The sequence below is a fragment of the Rhodotorula graminis genome (assembly GCF_001329695.1).
Source record: "Rhodotorula graminis WP1 unplaced genomic scaffold RHOBAscaffold_1, whole genome shotgun sequence".
In the NCBI taxonomy this organism is placed as follows: Eukaryota; Fungi; Basidiomycota; class Microbotryomycetes; order Sporidiobolales; family Sporidiobolaceae; genus Rhodotorula; species Rhodotorula graminis.
In genome coordinates this window covers 1,552,247-1,572,226 of record NW_017264928.1, presented here as the reverse complement: position 1 = coordinate 1,572,226, position 19,980 = coordinate 1,552,247, and the positions used below count along the sequence as shown (strand labels likewise).

Here is a 19,980-nt window from a genome sequence, read left to right as displayed (position 1 = left end):
GCAGAGGCCATCGTGCAGCGCAAGTTCAAGAAGACGTACGAGAAGGTGCAACAGAAGCGCGAGCGTGCGTCCTCGTCCTCTCCTCCTCCCCCTCGAGACTCTGTCGACGGCACTTACTGACGACGTGCGCCCTCGACTCACAGGCCACCTCAAGAAGTCGATGCGCGAGGAGGCGACCCGCATCACCAAGCGTGTGCAGCAGCTCGAGAAGGAGCAGGAGCAGGAGCGCAAGAACGGCAAGAAGGGCTCGAGCGGCTCCACCAGGCCGGACCCGAGCGCCGTCGACCCAATTCAGCCCGAGCGTGTCACGCACTCGCCCGAGCCGCTCGACCCGGAGCAGCAGGACGCGTCGTCGTTCGGCCTCGACGGCGTCTGGAACCTGCACGGCGAGCGCCCGCCGCCGTCGAGCCTCGCCGGGCGCAAGGACACGGTGCGCTCGCCTCTCTCCCTCTCATTCTCTCCCCTCATCGTCCCTGACCTGACGACCCTCTTCTCTGCAGGCTGAAGCGCGCAAGCTCGCCAAGGTCCTCGACGAGCACTACTCGCGCCTGCACGGCCTCGCGCTCTGGTCCCAGGTGCGCACCCTCTCTCTTTCTCCTGCCTCCCTTCTTCTTCTTCTTCTTCTTCTGACTCTCTATCTCGTACGTGCGCAGATCCAGGACCTCGTCGGCCCGTTCGCGCAAGGCGCCGCCGAGCGCACCGGCCGTCGCGAGACGACGTCGACGAGCAACTCGACGAGCGCACCCTCGGCCGGCGCTCAGCTCGGTACCACGTCCCAAGCCCTCTAGACAGCATCATCATGTGCATCTTTCTATACCCCTTACGCATCTTTCCACCTTTGTACCACGAGACGAGCCTTGTTGCAATAGAAGACGAGCTGTTCCCGACCAAATTGCTGCTGTGCATGTGCTCGTCTCTCGAGAGGCTCGAGTGTCTCTCGCTCTCGTGTCCTCGGTACTCTCTCGGCTTGCGCTCGAGCGGATCAAGCAAGCAAAGTCGTTGCACGCCTCGCACGGCCCGCCTCAGTAGTACCTCGCGCGCTTCCTCGCCGAGTACTCGAGGAAGAAGCCCTCCTGGCAGTCGTTGCACCTGCAGCCGTCGCGGTCCAGGTTCTGCTGGTCGCGCCCGCACTCGCTGCAGTGCGTCTGCACCGACTCGGACCGCTCCCTCGACCTGCGCTGCTCGGACTCGTCCCGCCACGCTTGGGCCTCCTGCTGCTGGCGGCGCACTCGGTCCCGCTCGGCGTTCATGTCCGACATGATGGCGCGCCACTCGTCCTCGTACGCCCTGCTCACCCTGACGCCCTTGGCCGGCGGCGGCTCGAGCCCGACCCACCTCGCGCCGGCGGGTAGCGCGCCCGTCCCGGTCCACGCCATCTGGACCTCGGCGCTGAGCGAGCCACGCCGGAACTGGCACCCGTTGCTCGCGACGACTTGCGCCGCGATCTTGGCGCCGCCCGTGAGCGGGAGCGTCATGCCCTGCAGGCGCTGCGCGACCTCGAGGGCGGCGGGGGCGTCGCGGAACGCGAGCATGATGGCGCCCGTGCTGTGCGTCGCCTTGCGGATGGCGAGCGGGCGAGGGAACGAGTCGCGAGGGCGGCGGGCGAGGAGGAAGGCGAGGATGAGGGCGGGCGTGACGTGCTCGGGGAGGTTGCCGAGGCGGACGATGTGCAGCGGTGCGGTGCAGAAGGCGCCCGTGTCGAGCTGGTCAAAGTCGAAGTAGGGCCCGGGCGGTGCGAGGTTGGGCTGAGAAGGTGGCGGCGAGAACGGCGTCGTGCTCGACGAGGGCTGGGTGCGGTCGGGGGCGGTGAGAGAGCTGACGGGGTACCGAGGCGCGATGGACGGTCCAGCGATTGCGCCGGCGTCGGTCTGTAGGACGAGAGCGAGTCAGTCGAGATCCCGTGGCCACGCTGGGGACGAGAGAGAGCGTGCGACGCACCGGGTCGAAGGAGCGCCGACCGCCTCGCCCAGCCTCCTGGCCCGCCTGCGCCCCGCCGCCGTCCGTCTGCACTTCTGCGTCCTTCATGCTGGCCCGCTTCTCGGTCCTCGCCCGCTCGAGTACCGCCCTCGCGCGCTCGAGCGCCTTGAGCGTGGCACGCGCCTCGTCGAGGCCGACCTCGTCGCCGCGCTCGCGGGCCGCGACACGGCGCTTGACAAAGGAGAGCTCGGCGCGAAGGTGGTGCTCGGGCTGGGCGAGTGGGTGGAACTTGACGAGGGCGAGCTGGTAGCTCGGGAGCGAGGCGATGTCGTCGAGGCGGAAGTCGAGGCGGGAGAGCTCGAAGCGCGGGAAGGGGTCCATGTCGGCGCTGAGTCAGGACTATGTGGTCGCAGGGCGGTGGCCGAGTGGCCCGGCTGAGGGTGGACGGTCGAGGAGGGGGACGAGAGTCGGGGAGCTGATGAGGATGCGGAGGTCGAACAAAGGGGCGCGCCGAGCTGAAAGGGAGTGCAGAGCGGCGCAACTTGCTGTGCGGTGGCTGGTGGTTGAGCCTTGCGTTGCTCCGAGCTCGCGGCTGATGTGGGAGAGGAGGAGAGGTCGAATCGCCGGACTTGGGCGTGACGGGAGGAGCAAGCGCAACTCTCGCTGCCGCCTGCAGCCTTCTCGTGCGCTCTCTGCCACAGCTCTAGATCGTGACGTGAATCTGACCTGCGCGCGTCCATGGCTCGAGCGAGCCACAGCACCAGGCGGTGCGAGCGCAAGGCAGCTCACGCTTGTTCACGTCTCCTTCGTCGCGCCCGGCTCCGACGAGCGGCGCTGGAAAGAGGCGAGCAGCACAGTGATCCGGTGCAGCTGTCGCGAGAGGTCGTCGAGCCGCATAGAGCGTTGAGCGCGACGAAGAGCACGCGGCTGCGCTCGCGAGCAGTGCGCGGCGGCCGCTCGCCGGCTCGCGAGGGTGCCCATCGTCACGAGCGCGCGGCACAGTAGCTGCAGCAGCTGCATGAGCTGCTGGAAGGGCTGCAGAACGAGAAACGCTGACGCGACGGCCGTCGAGAGAACCGTCCACAGCTGCCGCTCCAGACGCCGTGCTCGTGACGGACGCGGGACACAGCGGATCTCTTCGGGGCTCGTTCGATGGAACGGCAAAGGACCCTAGCTCAGGTCGAGCGTAGCGGCTCGACTCTAGCGGAGCTGTAACGCGAGGGCCCGCCAACGAGAGAGCCCACGAGGAGGTCGACGAGCAAGCCGGCCGCGTTCGCCGAGCCTGCGCTTGTCGCGCACCGCTGAGGCCAAGCAGGTTGTACCACTGAGCAGAGACGCGGTGTGCCTCAAGCGCTGTAGGGTCGGCAGAAGCGGGTCGAGAGGCGGTCGCAGCGAGGCGAGGGGGGAGACGACGGGCGCTCGCGCGGTGTGCGGGCGAGGCTCGCGCTGCTGCACCGGCTGCCAGCAGAGGCACAGGCGAGTGACTGGCCCGGTCAGAGCGAGGCGAGCAGAGTCGTTCGAGGCCAAGTTGTCCGGTCCACCTCTCCCTCCTCTCCTCCCCTCTCCACCTCGCTCTGCCGTCCAACCAGGCCACCAGGGCAGTCGATCAGGGCCAGCATGAGTGCCAGTCCCAACACTGCGCTCCTCGGCCTCCCGCCCCTGCGCCCCTCGCCGCACAAGCAGCCCTCGTTCTCGCGCTCCCCGTCGTCATCTGCCGTCCCCAAAGCCTCGACCGCCACAAAGCGCGCACGCTCGTCCTCGATCGTGTCCGTCCAGGAGGTCGCAGACACCTACGACGACCAGCTCGACCAGGCCGCCCTCAACAACATCAACGCCGACTGGGTCAACTACAAGGGTCCGTCCTCGCTCCCTCTCCTCCCCCTCGGTTCAGCCGTGGAGCCCTGGGATCTTTCCTGCGTGCCGGTAGCCATCGCTGCGGCGCGCGCGCAGCAGCCCTGGCGCCGTCTTGAGCAGCCCGAACTGACCTCGCCCTCCTCCTCCTCCCTCCCCGCTCCCCGAACCTCCCTCCCCTCGCGCAGGTGCCTGGCTCATCCACGTCGTCCTCATCGCGTCCGCCATACTCCTCCTTGAGACGATCCCGGGCATGTCGCAGGACCTCACCTGGACCATCGTCAACCTCGGCTACCTCTCGGTGCGCCCCCTCTCTCTCTTCGGCTCCCTTGAGCCGCCGGCTGACCTGCACCATCCTCTCGACAGGTCTCCTACGTCATCTTCCACTACGTGACGGGCGTCCCGTTCGACATGACCAACAACTCGGGGGCGTTCGACAACCTCACGCTTTGGGAGCAGATCGACTCGGGCGCGCAGTACACGCCCGCCAAGAAGTGGCTCACCTCGGTCCCGATCTTCCTGTACGTCTCGCTCACTAGGACCCTCTCCCTCTAGTGCGGCCCTGACCCGGCTCCCTCGTCTCGAACAGCTTCCTCCTGTCGACCCACTACACGCGCTACGACTCGCACCCGGCCCTGTTCACCCTCAACCTCGTCGCGCTCCTCTTTCTCGGTCTCGCCCCGAAACTGCCCGCGTTCCACCGCCTGCGGATCAAGTTCTTCGACGCTGGCGAGGGCGCAACTCCTGGTGCGTCGGCGTCTTTTCTCTCGCCTCGATACGGTATCGCCCTGCCGCGGTGCAGCGTTTACGAGCCAAGACGGTACTGACGACGTCGTCCCTGTAGACCCCTCGGCACCGCCTACGCCCAAGGAGGAAGAGTTCCGCCGCTAAGCGCCTCCCCTCCTTCTCGCGTTCCAGGGCCTCGTCGAGCCATCAGTTCCCTTCTCTTCCTCCCCCTCCCACCTGTACTTCTACTGCCCCAGTGTCACCGGCGCGCGCCGCATCCTCCCGCCGCGTTGTTTCCACTCTCCCTCCTCCTCTTCCCGCTCCCCTCGCCTCCACTCTCCTCTCGCCCACCCACTCTTTGTCCGGCCCCTCGCGCGCTCGTCGCGTCGCCGATATACTTGTTTCTTCCCACGACGCATGCCCCCCCTCGCAATACTCTCGCAGTTGTTTTCCTCGACCCTCGCTCGCTCGCTCGGGGCTCGAGAGAAAGAGAGAGAGAGAGAGAGGCCAAGAGGTGCGACTTGCGAGAAACGACGAGCGCAAAGCTACACAAGGACAACAAGGGAGAGAAAGACAGAGCTCTATACACAACGTGGCTCAGGCGAATCGGCTCCAGTCGACCTCCTCGTCGCGCGCTCGAGCCTCTTTCGCGGCTCGCGCCGACAACCGCACGACGGGCACCATGCTCGGCCTCGCGTGGGCGCACTGCACGGGAAAGAGCGTCTCGGCGAGCTGTGCGAGGAGCGCCGACGACTGGGCCGGCGTGAGGGCTGCGGCGAGGGCGAGAAGGCAAGGTCAGAGGTGCGGGTCTGGGCAGGGCGAGGGCGAGAGAGGACCGGCGACGCACCGTCGTTGAACATGACGGCGCCGCGACACGCCTTCGAGTCGAGCAGGTCCTTGAGCACACGCGGCGCGTGACGCAGCATGGCGACCCACGAGCCCCCTCCCTCGCCGCCGCCGACGCCGCCGGTACTGGGCGCCGCCGTCGCCGCCGAGGGCGCAGGGCCGTCCTCGTCGAGCTGCGCGACGAACGCGCGCACGAGTTCTTGCGCGAGGTGCGGCTCGCGAGGCGACAGGAGCCGCAGCGCGACGGCCGTCGGGACGGCCGTCAGCTCGACCTGGCGGTACTCGCCCTCGCCCTCGCCCTCGCCACCGTCACCGCGAGCTGCGCCCCTCCCCGCGCTGAGCTCGACCTCGATCCCCCACCGTTTAAACTCGCCGCGCCACCGGTCCCGCAACGCGCCGTATTCGCTCGCCGAGACGACGAGCCCGAGCCGGGCCGGCGTCGTCTGCGGGCGCTCGCCGCGCGCGACGGCCCCGACGACGGCGTCGTACAGGCGCTCGACGCGCACGCGCTCCGAGGCGGCGTGCTGGTCGATGAGGACGAGCGTCGCCGGGCCGGCGTCGGCGCTCGAGGAGGCGGGCTCGCCCGACGAGGGCGAGGTCGACGAGGAAGCGGGCGGCGGGACCCGCACGAGGAGGTACTTGCAGTCGACCTGGGCGACGCACTCGACGCGTGCGAGCTGCTCCCTCGAGACGAGCGGCGCGGCGCTCGACGACGGCGTGCCGAGAGGTGCGAGCGCCGGCAGCTCGAGGCCGGCCGGCGGTCGGGTCGTGCGAAAGAAGGCATCCGCGGTCGTGTGGGACGAGCGTGTGGGCTTGTTCGAGAGGTCGTCGAAGGAGGCGGAGCGCTTGGTCGAGCGGAAGGAGGTAGAGAGGGTGCTGTCGGCGAGCGGGAGGGCAGGAATGGGGCGAGTGACGGCGACGGACGGAAAGACGGGGTTCTTCCAGCTCTGCGGGAACGTCCGGGTCAGTGCACGCTCTGAGTCCGTAGGGAGAGAGAGAGAGAGAGATGAGGGGGCGCACCTCGAGCCGGTCCCTGAGCCACTGCGGCACCTCCTCCTCGTGCTCGCCGTGCTCGTCCCTCCTCCGCTTGAGCGCCGACCGATCCACCTTGCCCTCCCTCATGCCCCGCACTCCTCCACACCCGTCGCACGCCTCGCCGGCCTCGCCCTCTGCCGCTCCCGCCCGCCAGCTGTTGCCCGTCCTCGGGTCGACGCACCACGCCTCGCCCGTCCTCGGGTCGATCCACCGCTGCGCGACGCCCGCATCGGCGAGCTCGCCTGCCACCGCCGACGCGTCGCCGAGAGACGGGTGCCCGACGGGCGCTGCGGGCGGCGAGCGCCGCGAGGGCCGCTTGGCGGTCCGAGCGGCGAGCTCGACGTCGTCCTCGGGCGGTAACGCAGCGAGCGTGACGACATGCGGGCGCTTGACGGGCGGCCGTGGAGCGAGCATGGACGGCGCAAGCGAGGTGTCGACGGCGGGAGCGGGAGGGAGGACCGGTGCGACATGCAGGAAGCCGTGGGCGGCGAGGAAGCGCTTGACGAGCCGCTCGACGAACCGCTCAACGCGAGATGGATCCTGTGCGAGGACGAGAGTCAGTCTCGGCGGGCAGATCTGGCGGCTGACAGGACGAATTGGGGATCGTCGCAGGCGCACCTCGAACTCGACGACCCTCTTCTCCGGCTCGAGGCTGACGTCGACAACCCTGCCAGGCACCTCGAGCGCGATGACGAACGTCGGGTGCCGCTCGACTGGCCGTCGCGGGCTCTTGCCCGTCGTCGCGGCTCGTGCGGGCGAAGCTGAAGAGGGCGTGGCGAGATGCGAGACGGCGAAGCGGGCGAACAACGAGGTGGCGAACAGGGCGTTGACGTGTTTGTGGAGCGTCGATGTAGCGGCGGCGAGAGGGCGAGAGTTGACGACTGCGTGAGCAGGGCGTGAGCGTCGAATTCCTGAGGCGGTGGAGAGGGGGAGAGAAACGGAGGACGCACAGACGTGTTGGCCGGCCTTGCTGTGCGCCGCACTGAGCGAGAAGAAGCCCTTGACCCGCAGAGTGCCCTCGCGCTCCTCGCGGAGCTCCTCCACCTCGTCAAAGTTCCACACCTTCTCGACGCCTGCGCGCCCCCACAGCTGGCGCCACCTGCCGACGACGCCCTCGGTGCTGCGGGCGACGGTGACGAGCGTCCGTGGCTCGCTCGAGAGAGACGAGAGCGACGTGGTCGTGTCGGTGAGCGAGAAGGCGACGTGGGGGTGGAGGAGGGCTAGCGAGGCGAGGGTCGAGCGCAGGGAGCTGAGGAGGGAGGCTTGTGCGGCGGGCTTGGCGAGCGGACGCCGCCGGACAGGGATCTGTGTGGCATAAGGGCGGAGGATCAGGAGACGTTCGCGGCGATGAACAGTGCGAGTCGAGAGAACGAGCGAGCGCACCTTGTGGAAGATGTCGCGGACGGTGACGGTGGTCCCGGGACCGGTGCGCTCGACCTGGGCCCGCTCGAACACGAGGCAGTGCTCGCCGCGGACGACGAGGTGCCAGGTCGCGCCGTGTGCGCCGTCGTCGAGGCCGCGAGCGAGAGGGCGAGTATGGATGTCGAGGGTTGCGAGGTCGCGGATCGAGGCGAGGGCTTCGCCGCGAAAGCCGTACGTGGTCGGGGGAGCGTGTGCGTCGCCCGAGTGCTTGCTCGTGAGGTTCCTGCTCGCGGTCGAGGGTGCGGCGAGCTGTCGGAGGTCGAGTGGGGGGATGCCGTGGCCCGAGTCGTCGCAGCGGAGGGTCCAGGTGTCGAGGTCGACGGCGCAGTGAATGGTGCGGGCGTGCGCGTCGAGGCTGTTCTGGACGAGCTCTGCGAGGATGCTCGGGATCGAGGGGACGACGACGGCCGAGCGGACGAGCGAGGCGGTGCGGGGAGGGAGAGGGGCGACGGCGAGTGGGCGCACGCCGGGCGATGCTGGGGCCATGGCTGTGGTCGTACTGGTGCTGGGCGTGTACACGGCCTGGCGGCTCTGGCTCGCGCGCCTGTCGAGGTGGGGGGCGGGCGAGAGAGCTCAGCTCGGGGCGCTTCTCTCCACTCAACCTCATCAGCTCGTCGTCCTTCCCCTCTTGCTGGGACAGGGACGTTGCGACTGCTCAGCTATCACCACCCAGCACACCCTGCCCGCCATGGCCAAGAACCAGCTCGTCGACTCGAGCGACGACGACGACCACCTCGACACGGAGGCCGACCTCTCGTTCAAGGTCAACGACGCCTTTGCCGAGAAGTACGACCTCAAGAAGCGTGGAGAGGAGCTGTCCAAGCGTGCGTCCCACCCTCCCTCTCCCTCGCCCGGGCTCGGGAATCATCGCTCACCCTCCCCGCCGCCTCGCTCCCCAGTCCAGGACAAGTACGGCAAGGACTTCCAGCTCGGCGACGACGACGACGAGGACGACGAGACCGACTACTCGACCGACGACGAAGACGCCGAGCTCGTCACGCCCGAGGTCGATGCCGCCATCCTCCGCACCCTCGCCAAGATCCGCGCAAAGGACCCGAGCGTGTACGAGGACGGCCGCAACGTGTTTGACGGTGCGTCCGTCGCCTACCCTCTCCCTCGTCCTCCCGTTGCTGACTCGTCGTACCCGCCGCAGAGGAAGAAGCCGCAACCGCCGCCGCTCGCGGGTCCGGCAAGGGCTCGTCGTCGCGCACCAAGACCTCGTCCTCGTCGTCCAAGCCCGTCCTCCTCAAGGACTACCAGCGCGCGCGCCTCCTCGCCAACCCCGAGGGCGACGAGGCTCTCGACGACGCTGCCGACGGCGTGCCGCGCACCCACGCCGAGGAGCAGCGCGCCCTCAAGCGCGAGATCACGGCCGCGTTCCACGCCGGGTCGGACGACGACGACGACGACGACGAGGCGGGCGGTGACGGCAGCGAGGACGACGACGGCCTGTTCCGCCCGAGGGAGAAGGACGACGACGAGCGTTTGAGGGAGGAGCGCGAGTACGAGAAGTTCCTCGAGACGGCCGTCGGAAAGAAGGCCGTCAAGCAGGCGCTCGGCGACGACAAGGAGGAGGCTTTCCTGCGCAGGTGCGTCCTCGCCCCCTCTCTCGCGCGCGCGAACCGAAGGAGCGCCGGCACTGACTCGTTTTCGCCCGCAGCTACATCATGAACCGCGGCTGGATCGACCGCGAGAACGACTCGTCGCACATCCCGTCCTACGACGAGGTCGTCGGCAACCCCAAGGCGTCGTCGTCGACCAAGAAGGGCAAGGCGCGCGCGGCCGACGGCGAGGACGAGTTCGACGCCGACGGTCACCTCCTCAACCCGGCGGCGCACGACGACGACGACGACGAGCTCGACGACGTCGCCGAGGAGTTCGAGCACAAGTACAACTTCCGCTTCGAGGAGAAGTGCGTCCCGCCTTGCCCTCCCCCTCTCTCTCTCGAGGCCCGAACCCTGACGCTCGAGCCCCTCGCAGCGGTGGCGCCGACCTCGTCACGCACGCCCGTGACGCCGCCTCGTCCGTCCGCAAGCCCACGACGGCCGTCTCGGCGCGAGCACGTGCGCGCGAGGCGGCCAAGCAGCGCAAGGAGGAGGAGGCGCTCCAGCGCAAGGAGGAGCTGCGCCGGCTCAAGGCGCTCAAGCGCAAGGAGGTCGAGGACAAGCTCCAGCAGCTCGCCGAGGCGGCCGGCGCGGGCACCAAGGGCCTCGACGAGATCGACCTCGAGGGCGAGTGGGACGAGGCCAAGCACGAGGAGGCGATGCGCAAGGTGTACGGCGCCGACTACGAGGACCTCGAGGTGCGTCCCCTGTCGCCCTTCTCTTCTCCGGTTGCTCTCGTGAGCCCTGTACTGACCCTCTCGAGTGTACTCTGCCGCAGGACGACGGCTTCAAGCCGACTTGGGACGACGACATCGACATTGGCGACATCGGCGGCTCGGACGAGGACGAGGACGACGCCGCGCTCCACTTGCCGTTCGAGCCTGTCGCGTCGACCTCTGCGCTGCCTGCCGGCGACGGCGACGACCTCGAGATGGACGTCGACGGCGACGAGGCGCCCAAGCTGAGCAAGAAGGAGCGCAAGCAGGCCAAGAAGGACAAGAAGGCCAAACGCGACGAGGAGGGCCTCCCGACCGAGCTCGTCGAGGCCGTCAAGTCGACGGGCGACGCCGACAAGGTGCAGGCGGTCGACCGCCTCGTCGACGAGTACTACGCGCTCGACTACGAGGACAAGGTCGGCGACCTGCGCACCCGGTTCAAGTACGCCAAGGTGCCCGCCTCGTCGTTCAACCTCACGCCAGAGGAGATCCTGCTCGCGACCGACGCCGAGCTCAACGCCTTCATGTCGCTCAAGAAGCTGGCGCCGTACCGCCAGGACAGCGCGTCGTGGCAGGCCAAGCAGGCGCAGAAGCAGCGCAAGCATCTCAAGGAGCTGCGCGACACGCTCAAGACGCGCAAGTGGGGCGACGAGGTCGACGAGGAGCAGGCGGCGCGCGCGCTCGAGAAGCGTCGCGACAAGAAGCGGCGGTACCGCGAGAACGCCGAGAAGCGGGCCGCCGAGGCGGGCTCTGCTGGCGGCGGCGAGGGCGCAGGCGGCGGCGAGGGCGCAGGTGGACGAGGCGAGGACGGCGAGCCGCCGAAGAAGAAGAAGCGGGCGGGCAAGTCGGAGCGCAAGCGGCTGCAGAAGGAGAGGGGCGCGGGCGAGGCCGGAGCGCAGGAGTAGAACCCCTCTCTTGTGCGTCGGCGATGCACTGCAGCGTCGTCTCATGCCTTCAGAGTCTCGCGTGTGCATCCTCGAGAGTCCTTGACCGCGTGAGTGCTGCCGCCGAGGTAGCCGGAAGGAGAGGCGAGGCGTCGCGTCATTTGCGCTCGAGAGCCTGTCCCTCTTCCATCACTGCCGCAAGCCACGCGCGAGCACCCGCAGCGTTTTTCCCGCACCGTCAAGCAGCAGCACGCCCCACCGACCAGCCCATCGACGTCGCCCTCGCCGTTCGCCGTCATCGCCCCCACCTCCTCCTCCCGACCTCTTCCCTCCCTGTCAGCAACTCGGACAGCCACGCCGACATGACCTCGACCTTGCCGCCGCTCGCACAAGCGACTTCTGGGTCCCTCGGCGCCGTCGTCTCGAACGCCCTCATCTTCCCGCTCGACACCCTCACGACCCGCCTCCAGACGTCGAACAAGGGCAGCCGTCGCCCGGCCAAGGGCGGGTACAGCTCGATCTCGGCCGCGCTCAAGACGATCTACCGCACCGAGGGGCTCGCCGCCTTCTACTCTGGCCTCGGGCCCGACTCGCTGTCGACGCTCCTGTCGCAGTTCCTCTACTTCCTGTTCTACTCGGCACTGCGCGATCGGTTCCAGGCCCGCAAGGCGCTCAAGACGTCGTCGACGCCGGGCAGCAAGGGCAAGAGCGCCAAGCCGCCCGTCCTCAGCGCCGTCGAGGAGCTCGCGATCGGGTGCCTCGCCGGTGTCGTCGCCAAAGGCGCCGTGTCGCCATTGTCGATGATCACGGTGCGGGCGCAGACGTCGAGCGAGCGGAGGCAGGACGTCGTCGGGGGCAAGGAGGGCGACAAGCGGCCGGTCGAGGACTCGGACAGCGACGACGACGAGGGAGGGTTCGGCAAGGCGCCGAGTGCGCTCGCGCTCGCCAAGGAGATCTACAACGAGTCGGGCATCGCGGGCTTCTGGAGCGGTTTCTCGAGCACGGTCATCCTCGTACGTCCCTCCTTTCCCTCTCGCTCGACCGAGCCACCTTCACGGGCAACCTTCCTAACCTCGAGCGTGTCCTCTCTCGCCCGCAGACGATCAACCCGGCCATCACCTTCTACGCATTTGCGACCCTCAAGCGTGCCCTGATCCCGGCCAAGCACCGCGAGCACCCGACGCCGACTCAGACCTTCATCTGCGGCGCGCTCGCATCCGCCGTCGCGTCGGGCGTCACGTACCCGCTCATCCTCGCCAAGACGCGGCTCCAATTCAAGAGCCCGACGGGCCGGGCGCTGTACCGGTCGCAGGTCGACGTGTTCCGCAAGACGGTGAGGAAGCAGGGGCTCAAGGGCCTGTACCAGGGCGTCGAGTCTCAGCTCCTCAAGGGCTTCCTGTCCGAGGGAGTCAAGCTCGTCGTCAAGGACCGGTGCGTCTCTCGCTCCCTTCTCTCCGTCGATCAGAGCAGGGCGTCGACCTGACACAGAGCGTCCACCCCGCAGCATCGAGCTCCTCATCGTCCTCGCGCACCGCCTCCTCGTCGCTCGCGGCAAGGTTCCCGCCAACTCGTCCATGTAGACGCTCGCGCTCTCTTTCTCCCTCTTCTTCTGTATCCCTACATCGGTCTGTTGCCTGCATTGCACTGCATCTTCGTCTCACAGCGGGATAAAGAGAGAAGCCGGCTCGAAAGGGCGAGTTCTGGGGTCGAGAGCGGGATCTAGCGGTGGTACGGCGACGCGACGTCCTTGACGAGGTCCCACGCCTTGTCGAGCGTGTCGAGGACTGCGAGCAAGAAGAGCGTGAGTACGGCCGAGAAGAGAGGAGAACGAGAGAGCGAGGGACGCACCTTCTTGCGGCAGCGGGCCCTTCTCGAGGTCGACGAGGTTGGCCTCGAGGTGCTTGACCGACGAGGCACCGATGAGGATGTTGTCGCCCTTGTCGCGCGCGAGGAGCGAGTGGTGCGAGACCCACCGCAGGGCGATCTGCGGGTCCGTGCGGGCGAGAGGGAGGGAAAAGGCGGCGAGCGTGAGCGACAAGGACTCTTGGATGCCGGCGACGAGAGGCACCGGGACGAGGAGAGAGTGAGGAGGGCAGGCGCACCTCGGCGAGGGTCAAGCTGTGCGCCTTGGCAACGGGCTCGATGAGGTCGAGCGCTTGAAAGTACTCCTCTCGCCCTGCACGGCACAGTCTGCTCGTCAGTTCGGGTTTTCGTGTCACAAGGGCGTCTCGTACGACGCCTCGAGAGAGGGAGAGAGAACCGCCGACGCACAGTAGCGCGTGCGGTAATTCTTGCCCTGGGCCGTGTTGGGGTCGAAGCGCGAGCCCTTTTCGACCTCGTCGTCGCGCTTGAGCTGGCCCGTGAAGATGCCTGCGTCGAGACAGATTGTCAGTCGTGCCAATGAGAGGGCCACGAGAGGGAGAAAGAAGGAGGGGAGAAAGAGGGAGACGCACCGCCGCCGAGAGGGTTGAACTCGTAGAACGAGATGCCGTGCTTGCGCAGGACCGGGAACAGCTCCTTCTCGACCGTGCGGTGCAGGGCGTTGTAGATGCCCTGGTACGCAGTCGGCTTGACGTAGCCCTTGTCGTCGGCGATGCGGACGAACTCGTCGACCTGCTGCGCCGAGTAGTTGGACACGCCGAAGCGCTTGAACTTGCCCTCCTTGTATAGGACGTCGACGGCAGCGAGCGTCTCGTCGAGCGGGGTCGAGGCATCGGGCATGTCTGCAGGGGAGAGAGGTTCAGCTAGCGTGCGCGAGAAGGAGGAGGGAGGAAGAGTGGGACGCACGCAGGTACCACAGGTCGAACGAGTCGGCCTTGATGGCTGCGAGCTGGATGTCGATGTACTTGCGCATGCTGTCGAGCGTAAACTTGACGTCGCGGCCGGCGTACTGACCCGGGGCGAGTTTGGTGTCGACGACGACGCCCTTGTTCTTCCAGTCGATGTTGCCGAGGTACTGCTCGGACGAGCCTGCGCCGTAGATGAGGGCCGAGTCGACCTCGCGGTGGCCGTGGCGGAGGAAGAGGTCGAGCATGCGCTCGCAGTCGGCGAGGTCGTGGACGCGAGCCATCTCCTCGCCCTCGCGGCCCCAGGTCATGAGGCCGAGGGTGACGGGGACGTTGGTCGACGGGGTGGACATGGTGGTGGTGGTGCGGTCGTGGGTGTGCTGGGTGGTGCGGAAGAGGGAGAGGGAGTGGTGCGGGGCCGAGGTGGACCAGCGCCTCCACTTTGGGTGGAGGAGCGGAGGAGGTCGACGCAGGGCCGTGGCACTCGGCTAGAGCGCGTGCACGGAGCTGCACAGGTCACAGCATGGCTGTCGAGCTGTCGACCAGACCAGGCGAGGTGAGAGCGAGGAGCGAGATCTCGAGAGCCGAGTCCAGCTTCATCAGCGCGTCGTCGTCGAGGTTGTCCTCACACCAACGAACTCGGCCCGAGCATGGCCACGCGCACGCTCAGCGACAAGCCACCGCTCCTCTTTGCCCTCCCACTACACCCGCCCATCCCCTTCCCGCTCCACCCGACCTACTCTGTCCAGCTCCCGACCCGCGACCTCCGCCAGGCGTACCTCGACACCCTCTGGCCGCCTGCCGCAGCCGCAAACCAGTCTGAGCAGGTGCGCACACTCTCCCTTGCCCCGTCCCTTCGCGAGCCCGAGCTCACACGCCTTCCACCCGCACAGGCCCGCCTCGAGTCGTTCGCCCGCATCCTCCTCACCCTCCTCGCCGACCGCGCTCCACCCGCCCTCAACACCCTCGTCCGCGACCTCGTCCTCCCGCTGCAAGACTTCGACAAGCGCTGGCGCATCCAGCTGCCGCCCCTTGTCGAGGACCCGGACAGCGACGACCACGACGACGGTCGCAGCCCGGCGGGCGTCACCGACGACGAGGCGCGGCGCGCGACAGACGACTACGAGCGGTGGGCCGTTGACGAGAAGGTGCGGCTCGAGGCCAAGCGCGAGGAGGACGAGCGGCGGCGCAAGGGCAAGCAGCGCGCCGTCGACCAGGACGCTGCGACGGGCGCACACGGCGACGAGCATGACGAGGACTCGAGCGTGCCCAAGCCCGTCGTGGTGCGTCCGAGTGGCTGGCTCGGCGACAAGGAGCTCCTCGAGTACGTTCAGATCACGGTCCTTGGTCGCCTGCGCGAGCCAGCGCCTGACCCTCCTCGATTCGCAGGACCCGTCTTCAAGCCCTCCTCCTGTTCACGCTCCTCGCCCTACCGGCCTCGTTCCAGCCCGACATCCCGAAAAAGGGCCGCAAGAAGAAGCACCCGGAGCATTTTCCCGACACGCTCGACGCCGCCATGCTCCTCGACTTCCTCACCGACCGCATGCAGATCTGGCGCGTCATGCAGGACGTGAGCGACCTCGCGTTCGCCGCCGACGTCCCACTCGTCGAGAAGGAGGCCAAGGTCAAGTTCGTGCCCGTCGAGGAGCGCGACGCCGTCCAGGTCTGGTGGGCAGACGTCGTCGAGCCACTGTGCGTCCCCTCGGCCCGTCGTCCTCCTTCTTCGCCAGACCTCGTACTGACTCGCACTCTCTCGACGCACAGCTTCCGCACCCGCATCGACGCCTCGGTCCTGTCGCACCACCGCCTCAAGCTCTTCCCTGCCGCGACCTCGCAAGCCGACCGCCTCGCGCAGCGCCTCGAGCCCGCCCCCTCACCCTTCAAGGCGCGCTCGCTCCTGTCGCTCGAGAAGTCGGCGCGTCGGCGCGAGGTGCGCGAGGGCGAGCGCCGCGTTGCCGAGAGCCCGACGATGAAGCGGCTCATGAGCATGTCGGGCTTGACGGGCAAGGCCAAGGAGCGCGATGTCGGGCGCACGGCGGCGGCGGCGGCGGCGGCGGCGGCGGCGGCGACGGCGGCGGGCTCGGCGTCGAGCAGGAGCCAGGGCGAGCAGGACGGCGACGTGTTCAAGCTGCCGAGCAAGCCGACTCGGCGCCAGGACGCGCTCGGCGATGGCGCCGCTCCCGCCGAGGCGGCGGCTCGCCCGCGTCTTCCGCGCAAGCAGGAGCGCCCACGTCCGCTCCCTCGAGGCGACAGCTCGTCGGCGGGCATCCCGGACGCGCTCAAGCGGCGAGTCGTCAGCCTCGGCAAGCAGGCCGGGTCGCGCGCCAAGTCGGGCATCGGCGCGCCACTCGTCAAGGACGGCGACGGCGACGGCCTCAAGCGCAAGAGGAAGAGTCTGAGCCCCAAAAGTGCGTCCCTCGTCGTCTTTCCCCCTCACTCCCTCTCGAGGACCCGACTGACCCTCTCCCCTTGCCCTGCAGAGCTCACTGCGTCCGAGCGCGCCGCCCACACGCTCACTCTCGTCCCCGACACGCCCGACAAAGCTGCCGCCGCGGCATCCTCGGCCGCCTCGTTCCGCAACCCGTTCCACCGCACCAGCACCGTCCCCTCGTTCGCCGCCCTCGGCGCCGCCTTTCGCGCAGGCGCCTCGGACGCCGCGCCCCTTCCCTTCTCCCTTCCGCCACCGCCTCGTCTCAGCTCGGACAAGGACCGGATGGACTGGAGCGGAGAGGGCGAGGACGAGGACAGCGAGGAGGACAGCGAGGGAGACGTCGTGCTCGGCGAGCGGGACCGACGACGAGGCGGTGCGGCGGGCGAGGCGCAGGAGGGCGGGACGGTCACGCCCAAGAAGCAGACCGCGAGGAAGGTGCTCGTGCCGGACACGTAGCGGTGGAGCGGTCCAGGAACGCGAGGCGAGGTCGGGCGAGGCTCGAGCGCGACCGACTTGCCCTCTTTCTCGGCTGTCCGCTCGCTTTCTCAGCTTCTGCTTGCCCTGTCTGGCTACGAGGGCCGCTCGCCATCTGCGCCTCGTCGAATCTTGCCCGCCGCCGTAAATGCGCGACTCTGCTCAGGCCGCCTTCCCCGCCTTGCCTCGGCGTCGCTCGAGCTTCTCCTTTGCTCTCGCTTCTGCTCTCGCGCCCGCCGACCTGTGGCATCGACATGCCGTTCGACGAGGTGCGTCCACGCTCTCCCACACTCGCCTCCCCCTGCCCTCCTCACTAACCGTCTCTCCTCGCCCCAGATCCAAAATGTCCTGAGCTCAAGATCGCTCAACTCGCCGTCCTTGCTCGTCACCTTCGCAGCGCAGGGCAGCAGCGGCGAGAAGAAGGAGCAGGTCGCGTGGAAGGACGGGAGGAAGACGCTCGTGCCAGTGCCGGTCGGCGAGGCCAAGCGGCTCAAGGTGCGCCGCAGCTCGTTCTCTCTCATCAGGCGTCCCTCCCAGGGATTCATCCGACGAGCACGAACTCGCAGCAGAAGCAGAAGGGCGGGCTCGACATCTCAGAGCAGGCGGTCGCCACGTGCGAGGGCCGGGAGGAGCCGTGCTCGCCCTCGAGCACCGATGCTGTGCGTCCAGACCCTCCAGCTCCTTCATTCCCTGAGGAGCCCCTGACGACGCCCCCTGCAGGTTTCGCGCGCGAGGCGTCTTGTCGAGGAGAATCGGCGCCTACGAGAGAGCCTCGTCCACGCCGAGGAGAACGCGAGCAAGCATGCGTACGAACTTGTGCGTGGACCTTCTCCGGTGCCCCAGCCCTTGTCAGCCGTCGTCGTTCCTCCTGAACTGACTCTGTCGAGCGTCGTCCTGCAGGTCGAGCTGCGCAACGCTCGTGATCTCGCCATCGCCGAGCGCGATTCGCTTCGGGTGCGTCCTCCCTGAGCCTGTACCTTTGCGTCGACATCTCCTTGCCGCCGAGGAGTACTGACATGTCACCCAAACCCGCAGCTCGACATGACCAAGCAGGAGGACGAGCTCTTCATCTTGCGCCAGTCGATCGAGGAGCGGACGCCTGGGTCGAGCGAGCTGCGTCGCGCACTCGCCGCCGTTGAGAGCCAGGTGCGCCCCAGTCTTCTCTCTCGTACTCGTGCCCATACAGAGTCACTTACTGACACTACCTGGGCGCACATGCAGCGAGATCTCGCACTCGACGCCAAGTCGCAGCTCGAGGTGCGTCGCCATCTTTCGCGATCTTGCGAGGCGCGCTCTTGGACCGCACTGACCTTTCCACTTCTTGCGCTCAGGCGCAGCACGAGCTCTCCCTTTCCAGCGCACGAGCCGAGAACGAGCAGCTACGCCAAGAGCTCGTCAAGGCCGAGAGCGACGTCGAGCAGTCGAGGGTGCGTCTCCCCGCCTGGTCTCCTCAAGCCTGGCGCGGTCTTTGACTCACATCGAGCCCGTCCTAGCAGGCCGACCAGAACGAGCAGCACCAGGCGTGCATGCAGCTCATGGAGGAGCAGGACAAGCTCGAGCTCGCTTACGAGGAGATTCTTCACGAGGTCCGTCCGCATCCTTTCCTTCTCTTCCCTCGACCTCGACGACCTGTGCGAGTCGGATACTGACGACACATACCCACAGCTGGACGAGCTCAAGCGTCAACGCGCTCTCGACGAGGTGAGCGTCCTCGCGGCGACGGTCAGACCTCCCAACCCTCGTCCTCACGGCCGCTTCTCGCAGGGTCTCGCCCTCGACTCGCTCGTCGAGCAAGGTGCAGAAGATTGTGTGCGTCCTCTTCTCTCTCCCTCAAGCACCGGTAGACCCGTCTCAAGCCTTCTCTCCCTGCTCGCAGCTTGACGACGCCGACCAGTCGTGGGACCATGTCGAGCTCGACGACCTCGTCTCGCCGCCTGGCTCGTCCACGACGAGAAAGTCGGTGCGCAAGAGCGCGTTCGGTCGAGCATTGACGGTGCGTCTCTCTCTCTCTCTCTATGGGTCCGTGCACGTCCGCAGAGCTCACTCGCTCCTCGTCTTGCAGAAACGTGCCCGGACCCGCTCGCAGCCGCTTCTCGGCGCTCCTCTTCCGCCGCATCAAGATGTCGCCGCCGTCAAGAACGACGTCGAGCAGCTCAAGCAGTGCGTCACACGCTCGACTCGGCGACAGAGCTCGAGCACGAACTGACTTTGGCTCGACGGTTCGCGCGCAGAACTATCGCTCTCCTCGTGAGAGAGCGTCGCCCTGCGGTCGACGTCGCGTGCGACGAGTGAGCCTTGAGCTGTGCGGCGCTGGAAGGAGGCGGGCGCGCGACAAGGGACCCCGCAACCCTATCACGCCTCGCTCTGCAACCTTGCCGTCGACGAGCGTGTCCCTCTCGCCTCTGCGCCGGTCTCTGTGTAGCTTACCTTTGTGCAACGTTCGTCGATCCAGCCGGAGCGGGAGCAGAGCTGGGAGTTCGCGCCGACCTGGTCGATGGCTTTCCGAGCTTGCGGCATGCGCATCTCGTCTTTCCACAACGACGGGTGCTCTCGCGGCGATGCGGCCTTACTCGACGAGAGCTTTTGAGTTGCCGCGAGGCTTTGCGCAGAGCGAGAGAGAAAACGCGAGACAGGAGGAGGACTGAGCGCTCCCCTTGTCCGCCGGGCGAGCTTCGACGAGGGGGTGGACTCGCTCGACTCGCTCTGCACTGCCGCCCCGACACGATGCCCTCGTTCTACGAGCTGCTGCAGACTGTCTCGCGCCTGCGCTTCCACCCTGCACCGGCCGCCGACGCCCCCGACTCGCCGTCGTCGCCGCCAGCTCGTCAACCTCCTCACGACCGACTACCGCTCCCCGTCGCCAACCGCTTCACTCGCGAGGCGCGCAGCAGCCGCCAGCAGCCGATACTCGCGCCCTCGGCCAGCTCGGCTCGCCATCGAGGGAGCCTGGCCACGCTGGCCACGCTCGGCGATGGCACCGAGACGGTGAGCCCGGAGCAGGCCGCCCTCTTGCGGCAGATCAGCGGCCTGTTGCAGCAGCGGTGGGACCGAGGGGCCGGGCGTGTGTCGCCAGGGCGGCTCGCGGGCGACGACTCGACGGTGCGTCCACCTCGCTCGATCTCAGTGACCCCTCTCGTTTGGACACGCGCGCTGATCCTCCGCCTCGCGTGGTCGACTCGCAGCCGACAAGCGCAGACCCTGTGGTCGCCGTCACCGGTGCGCTCAAGCTCTCTCTCTCTTCCCCTCGCGCGTCAGGAGGACGGAGTGCGGCGACTCGTGAACGGGGCG

At 67.9% G+C, this 19,980-nt stretch overlaps 8 protein-coding genes across 8 annotated transcripts; 5 read left to right on the top strand and 3 right to left on the bottom strand.

The window, feature by feature from the left end:
- Nucleotides 1-981: 981 nt before the first annotated feature.
- On the bottom strand, nucleotides 982-2,298 carry RHOBADRAFT_50903 (uncharacterized protein; the record flags this gene model as incomplete). Its single annotated transcript, XM_018415548.1, has 2 exons — nucleotides 982-1,868; nucleotides 1,939-2,298. The coding sequence occupies 2 exons, from the start codon at nucleotides 2,296-2,298 to the stop codon at nucleotides 1,023-1,025; spliced, it is 1,206 nt and encodes a 401-aa protein (XP_018274483.1). The 3' UTR covers nucleotides 982-1,022.
- A 1,236-nt stretch (nucleotides 2,299-3,534) lies between these two features.
- Nucleotides 3,535-4,659, top strand: RHOBADRAFT_40980 (uncharacterized protein; the record flags this gene model as incomplete). The annotated part of the gene is made up of 5 exons (XM_018413802.1): nucleotides 3,535-3,772; nucleotides 3,957-4,069; nucleotides 4,135-4,289; nucleotides 4,358-4,515; nucleotides 4,613-4,659. The coding sequence occupies 5 exons, from the start codon at nucleotides 3,535-3,537 to the stop codon at nucleotides 4,657-4,659; spliced, it is 711 nt and encodes a 236-aa protein (XP_018274482.1).
- A 432-nt stretch (nucleotides 4,660-5,091) lies between these two features.
- RHOBADRAFT_50901 (uncharacterized protein) lies at nucleotides 5,092-8,283 on the bottom strand (the record flags this gene model as incomplete). Its single annotated transcript, XM_018415547.1, has 6 exons — nucleotides 5,092-5,264; nucleotides 5,342-6,287; nucleotides 6,361-6,915; nucleotides 6,994-7,256; nucleotides 7,326-7,680; nucleotides 7,759-8,283. 6 exons carry the CDS (start codon nucleotides 8,281-8,283, stop codon nucleotides 5,092-5,094), a joined length of 2,817 nt encoding a protein of 938 aa, XP_018274481.1.
- A 141-nt stretch (nucleotides 8,284-8,424) lies between these two features.
- On the top strand, nucleotides 8,425-11,075 carry RHOBADRAFT_50900 (uncharacterized protein). The gene is made up of 6 exons (XM_018415546.1): nucleotides 8,425-8,621; nucleotides 8,697-8,888; nucleotides 8,951-9,386; nucleotides 9,458-9,709; nucleotides 9,778-10,099; nucleotides 10,180-11,075. Exons 1-6 carry the CDS (start codon nucleotides 8,486-8,488, stop codon nucleotides 11,020-11,022), a joined length of 2,181 nt encoding a protein of 726 aa, XP_018274480.1. The 5' UTR covers nucleotides 8,425-8,485; the 3' UTR covers nucleotides 11,023-11,075.
- Nucleotides 11,076-11,363: 288 nt separating this feature from the next.
- On the top strand, nucleotides 11,364-12,581 carry RHOBADRAFT_40977 (uncharacterized protein; the record flags this gene model as incomplete). Its single annotated transcript, XM_018413801.1, has 3 exons — nucleotides 11,364-12,014; nucleotides 12,101-12,432; nucleotides 12,506-12,581. 3 exons carry the CDS (start codon nucleotides 11,364-11,366, stop codon nucleotides 12,579-12,581), a joined length of 1,059 nt encoding a protein of 352 aa, XP_018274479.1.
- Nucleotides 12,582-12,720: 139 nt separating this feature from the next.
- On the bottom strand, nucleotides 12,721-14,140 carry RHOBADRAFT_33111 (uncharacterized protein; the record flags this gene model as incomplete). The annotated part of the gene is made up of 6 exons (XM_018413083.1): nucleotides 12,721-12,785; nucleotides 12,850-12,985; nucleotides 13,104-13,177; nucleotides 13,273-13,371; nucleotides 13,455-13,724; nucleotides 13,789-14,140. The coding sequence occupies 6 exons, from the start codon at nucleotides 14,138-14,140 to the stop codon at nucleotides 12,721-12,723; spliced, it is 996 nt and encodes a 331-aa protein (XP_018274478.1).
- A 297-nt stretch (nucleotides 14,141-14,437) lies between these two features.
- On the top strand, nucleotides 14,438-16,742 carry RHOBADRAFT_50897 (uncharacterized protein; the record flags this gene model as incomplete). Its single annotated transcript, XM_018415545.1, has 5 exons — nucleotides 14,438-14,614; nucleotides 14,681-15,111; nucleotides 15,177-15,479; nucleotides 15,552-16,195; nucleotides 16,268-16,742. 5 exons carry the CDS (start codon nucleotides 14,438-14,440, stop codon nucleotides 16,672-16,674), a joined length of 1,962 nt encoding a protein of 653 aa, XP_018274477.1. The 3' UTR covers nucleotides 16,675-16,742.
- Nucleotides 16,743-16,946: 204 nt separating this feature from the next.
- On the top strand, nucleotides 16,947-19,138 carry RHOBADRAFT_50896 (uncharacterized protein; the record flags this gene model as incomplete). Its single annotated transcript, XM_018415544.1, has 14 exons — nucleotides 16,947-16,961; nucleotides 17,029-17,187; nucleotides 17,259-17,351; nucleotides 17,413-17,508; nucleotides 17,593-17,646; nucleotides 17,728-17,838; nucleotides 17,914-17,949; nucleotides 18,024-18,119; nucleotides 18,189-18,278; nucleotides 18,358-18,393; nucleotides 18,457-18,501; nucleotides 18,569-18,685; nucleotides 18,755-18,852; nucleotides 18,924-19,138. The coding sequence occupies 14 exons, from the start codon at nucleotides 16,947-16,949 to the stop codon at nucleotides 18,982-18,984; spliced, it is 1,107 nt and encodes a 368-aa protein (XP_018274476.1). The 3' UTR covers nucleotides 18,985-19,138.
- Nucleotides 19,139-19,980: the final 842 nt, after the last annotated feature.

Excerpts from the sequence above, each read along its gene's own strand:
- RHOBADRAFT_50900 (XM_018415546.1), top strand. The coding sequence starts at position 8,486 with ATGGCCAAGAACCAGCTCGTCGACTCGAGCGACGACGACGACCACCTC. Across the intron at positions 8,622-8,696 it reads TGGAGAGGAGCTGTCCAAGC|TCCAGGACAAGTACGGCAAG; the intron begins GTGCGTCCCACC and ends CTCGCTCCCCAG. Across the intron at positions 9,387-9,457 it reads GAGGAGGCTTTCCTGCGCAG|CTACATCATGAACCGCGGCT; the intron begins GTGCGTCCTCGC and ends TTTCGCCCGCAG.